The sequence below is a fragment of the Belonocnema kinseyi genome, chromosome 6, assembly GCF_010883055.1.
Source record: "Belonocnema kinseyi isolate 2016_QV_RU_SX_M_011 chromosome 6, B_treatae_v1, whole genome shotgun sequence".
NCBI lineage: Eukaryota > Metazoa > Arthropoda > Insecta > Hymenoptera > Cynipidae > Belonocnema > Belonocnema kinseyi.
Genome location: NC_046662.1, coordinates 12396044 through 12405130, shown reverse-complemented (window position 1 = coordinate 12405130; position 9087 = coordinate 12396044). Strand labels below are relative to the sequence as shown.

The window sequence follows — 9087 nt, the reverse complement described above, 5'->3', positions numbered from 1 at the left end:
TTCAACTGAGAAAAAATTTTAGTCAAGAAGATTTATTTTCTATCAAAAAGAAGGAATTTTCAACAAAATACATAAATTTTCAACTAAAAAAAATTACCTGACAATTACAGATTTTTAATATCACCATTTTCTATGTAATCAAATTTTTTCTTACCATCGCTTCTTAACAATATTTTATAATGGTTAAATTTTAATATTTTATGGCCTTTTTTTTGGGGAGAAATAAAATAAATATAAATCAAAAGTAAACTCAAAGTAAGGTTTTCTATGGCTGAAATCCTTACAGGTTTCTTTGATTTAATGAAAAAATCTAATAAACAACTAACAATATTTGAATATTATTTACTAATTTTTAAAATTAGAAATAGTAGTGTTTTAGGGAAATTGTTCCCCGAAACAATAAGCCATGATTGATTAAAATTCAACCATTGAAAAAAATTGGTAAAATGCAACAGTATCAAAAATTTAGTTACAACAAATATTGTTCCAATAATTATTTTTTTCTAATTTTTACTTTTTGTTCATAAAAACTGTTTTTTCTTTTTTTAGAAATCTTTTTCAGACACCTGATTTTTGGCACAACAAATAACTTTCTAGTAAAATCGTCCTGCAATTTTTAATATTTATATTTAAAACTATTATATTATGAAAATTTAAAAAAATATATTAAAAACTATAGAAATTATAAAAACAAATAGATTTTTTTAACTAAAAAGATTGATCACGATTTTGAAATTCCATTATTTTAATTTAAATAATAAACTAATAAAATTTAGTAATTATTATTTTAGGATGTGATTATAAATATGAAAATACGTGATAAAAATAATTTAGGTTTTAAAATAACAAATGAGCCTTTATTTATTCCCCTTAAGGTACAAGTTGATAATTAGTACTATAATATATACACTGCATCGATTTTAGTTCCAAAACTCTGGCTCTACATAACTTACATCTTCAACTATTTTAAGAGCTTCGCTTTTCGAAATCGTCGGTTGTTTGACGATCTTTTCAAGACTCTTTTTTTTTTCTCACAATTTATTACTTCTTTTTCTCGCATCGACTTTTTGGCTTACATTGACTCACCGACGCATTGATGTCTTTCTCGCAATTTGAGTAAGCCATTCCTAACCCAAAACCGGCCCCAACTATCACAGGCCATTTTCCTAAAATCAATCAAATGAAAAATACTTCATTATTTGCTGAGAACCTTTAATAATTATCTTTTACTTTTAAACTTTCCAAGAGACGGAGTAATATTAAATAAAAAATTCAGAATTTTCTAAATTAGAGGGTGGCCGTTTTAATCGAAGAAAAAAATTCCCAGAAATTTCCCGGTTCGCAAACATTTTTCAGGGTCATTGAAAATTAAAAATCAAACTCTATTCTAAACATTTTTCCATTTTAAGTAATAAACAACAAATTAAAGCATTCAAAGTGGAACTTTTGAATATTAAAAGTTTGTCAATTCAAAAATTATATATTCAAATGCTCAATTATTGACACGTATAAAATGGAATTAAGGTACCAAGACTTTTCAATTGAACAATTTTTAATGAAACCAAGATATTTTCTTTAATTTTAAGCTAGACACATTAATAATTAATTTTTTTTTAACTTACCGATTCTTAAATTAGAAGTTAAATTATTTTCATTTTGAATTAAAATTAAATTAAATTAATTTAAAATGACAGAGTGGCCATTTTAATCGACGAAATAAATTCCCGGTTTTTTCCGGAGTCGCAAACATTTTTCACGGTCAATGAAATTTAAAAAATGGAACACTAAAGATAAAAAAAATTCCATTTAACGTAATAAAAACTGAGCTGCAAATGAAAGCACTCAAAGGGGAAATGTTAAATTTTGAACTTTTAAAATTGACATTTAAAAGTTTTTAATTAAAAAATTTTGTATTCAAATGCTCAATATTTTACGGGTATAAAATTGAAGGTACAAAAATTTTTCAACATAAACAAATATAAAACCACGTTATCATTTTCAATGCTCTAAATTAAAAAAATCAATCAATGAACTTTGAAATTTTCAAAATTATATAATTTTAAAGAATTTTAAGCTAGAAACATCAAATATTGAAAAATTGAAAAAATTTTAACTGAACACTTCTTACATTAGAAATTCAATTATTTTCTATTTAAATAGTTTAAAAATCCTTGGAAAGCTTCAAAATTTTGATAAATCTAGAAGTTGTTTTAAATTGGTTTTAAATTTAAAATTATTTTTGAAATTTTTTTCAGAACTTCTAAATATCTGTCAAAATGAATTGAATTTTTCCTACAATTTACAGAAAATCCTGCAAATTTAAAAAAATTTCTTTTCAATTCGGATATATAAATAACAATTGAACATTTATTATTTTTGGCGAAATTTGAGTAATTTTAAGAGATATGTAAAAGTTTTGAAAAGATTCAAATAAATAATAAAAACATTTTCTTAAGATTCCTAGAAAAATTAAAAATAATTTGTCGTTTTGAAAAATTATTTTAAGAGAATACTTAAAATTTTTTCAAAGATTTATGCAAAATTTTCAAAAAAGATTCTAGATGATTTTAAGAAAACTTTCTAAAATTTGCATGCTAATGTTTAATATTTTTAAAACTCCTAAAAATCTCTTAAAATTATTAAAATTTTTTTTAACTTATACATCAAAATTAACAAATTCGACTTACAAATTAAGCATTTTTTTAATACAACAATTATAACAATATTTGTAATAAGTGTAATAATAATTAAACAATAGTTAAATTTTTAGTGAAAAAAATTAATTTTCAATTAAAAAAAAAAAATTCAACCAAAAAGATTAAGTTTCCACCAAACAAGAGTAATAAAACAAAATACACTAGTTTTCTACCAAATAATTGAATTTTCAACTTGCAAATGATAAATTTTTAACCGAAAATGGAATAGTTTACGTTAAAAAAAATCCACAAAAAAAGCCAAATTTGATGAATTTTCTACCAAAAAAGACAAATTTTCAACAAAATAGAGGAATTTTCAACAAAAAATAGTATAAATAAGTTTTTAACCAAATAAAATGAATTTACAAATTTTCAAATAAACAAATGAATTTTCAACTAAATCTTTTAATTTTTATTGGAATTTTCAAACTGATAATTCAATTTTCTACCAAAAAAAAAGACAAATTTTCAACAAAATAGAGGAATTTTAAACTAAAAAAACCAATTTTCAACCAAGAATAAACTAGTTTAATTTTTAGTTAAAAAATTAATTTTCAATAAAAAAAAATAATTTTAAACAAAAACGGTAAATTAGTCATAAAAAAGATTAATATTCTATCACAGAATATAAAGTTTCAACCAAATACAGGAATTTTCAAACAAATGATTCTATTTTCAAGTGAAGAAGATTGCCTTTCAACCAAAGAGGAAATTTTTTTTCAGTTAAAAAATAATTTAAAATAATGTTAACAGAAGTCAAAATTTTTAACAAACAGAAAAAAAATTTCAAGTAAAACAATAGATCAAGAATTCACCCGTTTCGGTTGAAAATTCATTCATTTTGTTAAAATTCCAAGTATTAATCAAACTTTTGTTGGTTGAAAATTCAAATATTTTAACGGAAAATTAACTTGGTTGAAAAAAACTACCTTTTTGCTGAAAATTCAACTCATTTTTTTTGTAAAATGTTGATTTCGGTTGGGAAATACGTCTCTTTTTGTAAAAAAACTTTTGAAGAAGGTTGAGCCATTTTTCTTTGAAATTTTTCTATTCTGATGGAAAGTTTACGTACTTGTTTTAAATTCAGTTGTTAGGATAAAAATTCATAATTTTAGTTGAAAATTCATCTCTTTTCGAAAATATCACTATTTTTTCAAATTTTTTTTTAAGGGTGGAAAATTCGAATATTTTGCTAGAAAATTTAACTATTTGGTTGAAACTGAACTTTTTTGTTGAAATTTCGTCTATTTTACTAGAAAATGAAAGAAAATTTAACCATTTGGTAGAAAATTCTTGTATTTTTTTTTAAATGTAGATATTTTGGTAAAGTCCACAATTTGGTCAGAAATTGAGTTTTCTGTTCAAAATTAATCTCTTTAGAAGAAAATTCGTCTTTTTAGTTTAAAAATGAACTTTTTTGTAGAAAATTAATTTTTTCGTTAGGAAAATTCAACCATTCGGTAGAAAATTCATTTATTTTGTTTAAAATTCAACTGTTTTGGTAAAAACTTCTCAATTTGGTTGAAACGAAATTTTGTTGTTGAAAATTTATTTTTTCCGGGGTAAAAATTTCATATTTTTTGGGTAAAAATACAAAGGTTTATTTAAAAAATGTGACTGACAAATTTTGTAACTGTCTTGTTGAAAATTCAACTATTTCCTAAAAAATTTACTTTTTGTTTAAAATTCGTATTTTTATGTTGAAAAGTTGATTAAAATCGTTATGAATAAAGATTCTACTTTTTTTTAAACTTTTTCTTTTTGATATAAAAATTTATCTGTTTTACTTGAATTTACGTGGGGGGGGGGCTATTTTTTGGAAATCTAACGATCTTATTAAAAATTCATACTTTTTGGCTAAAAATTCAACTGTTTAGAAGGAAATTAACTTATTGTTTACGAATCTTATTTTGGTTTTGGAAAGTGAACTGGAATCTTTTTTGGATGAAAATTTTACTATTTTTTAAAAACTTTGATTAAAAATTCATCTGTTTTAGTACAAATTTCATTTTTCTTGGATAAAAATGAAATTATTTGGTAGATAATTAAACTATTTTATTAAAAATTCATCCGTTTTGGATGAAAAAAATTCGTTTTTTTTTTATAGAAGACGAAATTTTTTTCGTAGAAACTTATTTTTTGTTAAAAAATTTATATTTTGATCTGGAAAAGTTAACTGGAATCTTTTTTGGATGAAAATTCAGCTCTTTTTTTGAAAATTTGTTTGTTTTTTTAAATAAAAATATAAAGGTTTTGTTGAATATTTAACCATTTTGTTGAAAAGTCAGACAATTTGTTTAAAACTTTAACTTTTTTTTGAATTAAAAAATCATTTGTTTTAAGAGAAATTTCATCTTTCTTGGATAAAACTTTACCTGTTTGGTTAAAAAATAAACTATTTTGTTATAAAGTCATACTTTTTGGTTGAAAATTCTTCTGTTTTTATGAAAATTAAACTATTTCGTAGAAAACTGACTTTTTGCTTAAAATGTATATTTTAGTGTTCAACTTAAAAAAAAAAGTACGAATTCTTGGATAAAAATGCATCTATTTGGTAGAGAATTAAACTATTTTATTAAAAATTCTTCAGTTTTGACTAAAGAAAATTCGTCTTTTTGGATAAAAGATTAAATTTTTTCCATAGAAACTTTTTTTTCTTAAAAAATTCATATTTTGATCTTGAAAAGTTAACTGGAATCTTTTTTGGATGAAAATTCAACTATTTTTTTGGAAATTTGTTTTTTTTTTTTAATAAAAATTTAACCATTTTTTTGAAAAGTCATGCTAGTAGTTTAAAACTTTAAGTACTTTTTTGAAATTTTTTTTAAAATGAAAAATCATCTGTTTTAAGCGAAATTTCGTCTTTCTTGGATAAAAATTTAACTGTTTGATTAAAAAATAAACTATTTTGTTATAAAGTCATACTGTCTGGTTGAAAATTCTTTTTTGATGAAAATTCAACTATTTCGGAGAAAATTGACTTTTTGTTTAAACTTTATATTTTGGTGTTGAAAAATAAAGTAAAATCTTATCTAGATGAAAGTTGAATTTAAAAACAAATTAATCTGTTTAGTACAAATTTTTTTGCTACAAATTTTTAGTACAAATTCTTGGATAAAAATGCAACTATTTGGTAAAGAATTAAACTATTTTATTAAAAATTCTTCAGTTTTCAGTTATTATTAAAAACTCTTTTTTTTTCGTAGAAACTTTTTTTTTTAATTCATATTTTTATTGTGAAAAGTCAACTGAAATCTTTTTTAGGCGAAAATTCAACTATTTTGATGAAAATTGATCTTTTTTATTCAAAAATTCATCTATTTTAGTACAGATTTAATTTTCTTTTTAATGAAAATGCAAGTTTCTGATTAAATATTATTTTTCTTTGCTTGAGTATTCAACTATTTTGTTGGAAAGATTTGTTTAAATCACTTTGTTAAGAAATCATCATTTTGTTAAAGATTTATATTTTTATTTGAAAATACATCTCTAGTTGAAAGTTTAACTATTTTTTTAAAATAATCTTTTTTAATCGAAAATTCAACTAATTGGGTAAAATTTACACTAAATTTAAAAAAAATGTATGTTTCTGATTGAAGGCTTTCACTGAAAATTTGACTGTTTAGTCGAAAAGCCTTTTTTTTAGAATAAATTTTTTCAATGAAAATATAACTTCTATTTTTTTAAGATTGATATTTTTTTTTATTTTTTAACCAAACAGTTAAATTTTGATCCAAGAAAGACGAAATTTCGCTTAAAACAAATGATTTTTCATTTTATAAAAAAAATGTCAAAAAAATAGTTAAAGTATTAAACAAACAGCGTGACTTTTCAAATAAATGGTTAAATTTTTATTTTTAAAAACAAACCAATTTTCAACAAAATAGTTGAATTTTTTAACAAGAAATAAGTTTATACGAAAAAAAAATAATCTTCTATCCAAAAAGACGAATTTTCTTCAATCAAAACGGATGAATTTTTAACAAAATAATTTAATTATCTACCAAATAATTTAATTTTTATCCAAGAAAGATAAAATTCGTACTAAAACAGATAAATTTTAAATAAAAAGCGACAACTTTTTTTTGTAAATGTTAAAATTTCATTCAGAAAAGATTTTACTTCATTTTTGAACACCGAAAAACACATTTTACACAGAAAGTAATTTTTCTATAACAAAATAGTTGATTTTTTTACCAAACAGTTACATTTTTATCCAAAAAAGATGAAATTTCTCTTAAAACAGATGATTTTTTATTTTAGAATTTTGTTTAAATAGTTAAATTTTCAACAAAACAGGGTGACTTCAACAAAAAATTGTTCAATTTTCAATCAAACAGTTGAATTTTTACCTAAGAAAGATAAAATTTCTTCTAAAATAGATGAATTGTAAAAAAATTTGTAAACAATAAGTTAATTTCCTTCTAAGTAGTTAAATTTTTAACCGAAAAGTATGAATTTTCAATAAGATTGTTAAATTTCCAAACAAATAGTTGAATTTTTATCCCAAAAAAAAATGAAAATTAAACTAACATAGGTGAAGTTTTAAATAAAAAAAAAATAAAAGTTGAATTTTCATTCAAAAAGATTTCAATTGGCTTTTCAACATAAAAATACAGATTTTAAAGAAAAAGTAAATTTTTTAGGAAATAGTTGAATTTTCAACAAGACAGTTACATTTTTCTCTAAGTGAGGCGCAATAATTCAAATTAAAAAGATGAACTTTGAATCAAAAAGTCGAATTTGTAGAAAAAATACTTTTCATCTAAAAAATATTTTAGTTTACTTGCCAGCAACAAAATATGAATTTTAAACAAATAACTAAGATGGATTCTAAAACCTTAATTAAAAACGAAATTGGCATTAGTTAAAGTAAAATTTTTCAGTCGTATTTTTTAAACAAACATTTGTATTTTTACTGTAAAAATATTAAATTTTTTCATCAGAAAAAATGAATTTTCAGCAACAAAATTTCGTTTCAACCAAATTTAGGACTTTTTACCAAAACAGTTCGAATTTTAAACAAAATAAAGGAATTTTCTACACCATTGGTTGAATTTTCATAACGAAAAAATTAATTTGCGACAAGAAATTTCATTTTCAAACCAAAAAGACGATATTTCTTGTGAGGAGATTAATTTTGAACAGAAAAGTTAATTTTTGACCAAAATGTGGGCTCTACTAAAATACCTGAATTTTTAAAAAACAATTCAATTTAGATTAGTTTCTATTTATTTCTTGAGTGAAAAATCTTTATTTGTTGAAAATTCATCTCCTTGGTTTTAAAATTCCTTTTTTTGTTGTATAAATTTTAAATAATTTTGTAAATGGAAAAAATTGTCATTCATATTGAATTTACTGAAATTTTCTCGTTATAATAAGAAAACTTTTGTAAATCATTTAAAGCGTTCTCAAATCATATAAGATTTTCTGTAAAATCCTAAAAAAATGTTGGAAAATAAACCAAATTTTTTTAAAAGAAGGGGTAAATAGAAATTTAAAGATTATACATTTCTATATTCACTTTATCACAATCATTTTTCTAGAATCGCAAAAAAAATGATAAGAAACTGATCACAGGAAAATTATTATAGATCTAAGCTGAATTTCGAAAATATTTTTTTGAAGGAAACGTTTGAAATAAGTGAGGTTATGTTTCTCTTCGTAAAAAATATACAAGTTGTCCAATTTTATAAAAGACAGGAATCTATCAAAAAAGCATAATTAACTAAAGAAGGACTTACTTCTGAAGAAAAGCAGGGAAATTGTAGAACCTATGAGAATTCCACCTCCTAAAAAGTGCCAAAGTCATGTAGTGAAAAGTATCGAGAATAGAAATGGAGAAAATTGTCGGACGAGATAATTACCTAATTTAAGGACTGCGTCTGTGAAACATCTGTCCCATTTTTTGCCAATTTCGTCCTCTGACCAGGTATTAGCCATTTTTCGAACTTGCAATCCAGACATGGAATTAAAGAAAACTGGAAAAAAGACGTTGATAATTTGATGAACGGTTACGTCACGTCACACGAGCCGCACCGCTGTCACAGAAATAATCGATTTTTTGAATTTTCAATTAAATTAGCCATATTGCTTTAATTTTGGGATTTGTTTAAATTTTATTTTTATAAATTAATTAAATGTGCTGATACGTGTGAAAAAATGTAATAAGTCATCTGCATTTAAGTTAATTTACCCTTGAAAACATTAATTTTCTATTAACGCGCCCATATTTACTTGACAAGGCTACCAACTAACCAGGCTGAGTCGACTCCCATGGGCGCGTTTCACCACTTATTGTAACGATCGCATAAATTTGCATTCCATCCGCTAGGAACAGCACCGTCGCTTCCATAGAATGCGCGGTTTCGATTCGAAATTATAAAATATT

The 9087-nt window shown here is 22.8% G+C and overlaps 1 protein-coding gene across 1 annotated transcript; it reads right to left on the bottom strand.

The window, feature by feature from the left end:
- Positions 1-835: 835 nt before the first annotated feature.
- Positions 836-8943, bottom strand: LOC117174362 (MICOS complex subunit Mic10-like). The gene is made up of 3 exons (XM_033363423.1): positions 8564-8943; positions 8441-8488; positions 836-1166 (listed from the first exon to the last, which is right to left on the bottom strand). Exons 1-3 carry the CDS (start codon positions 8661-8663, stop codon positions 1042-1044), a joined length of 273 nt encoding a protein of 90 aa, XP_033219314.1. The 5' UTR covers positions 8664-8943; the 3' UTR covers positions 836-1041.
- Between the last annotated feature and the right edge of the window lie 144 nt (positions 8944-9087).

What these genes read in the sequence shown, in the direction of transcription:
- LOC117174362 (XM_033363423.1), bottom strand. Translation starts at nt 8,663, where the DNA reads ATGTCTGGATTGCAAGTTCGAAAAATGGCTAATACCTGGTCAGAGGAC. An exon ending in AGACGCAGTCCTTAAATTAG is followed by an intron (nt 8,489 to 8,563) that starts GTAATTATCTCG and finishes GGCACTTTTTAG; the next exon opens with GAGGTGGAATTCTCATAGGT. An exon ending in TTCCCTGCTTTTCTTCAGAA is followed by an intron (nt 1,167 to 8,440) that starts GTAAGTCCTTCT and finishes GATTGATTTTAG; the next exon opens with GAAAATGGCCTGTGATAGTT.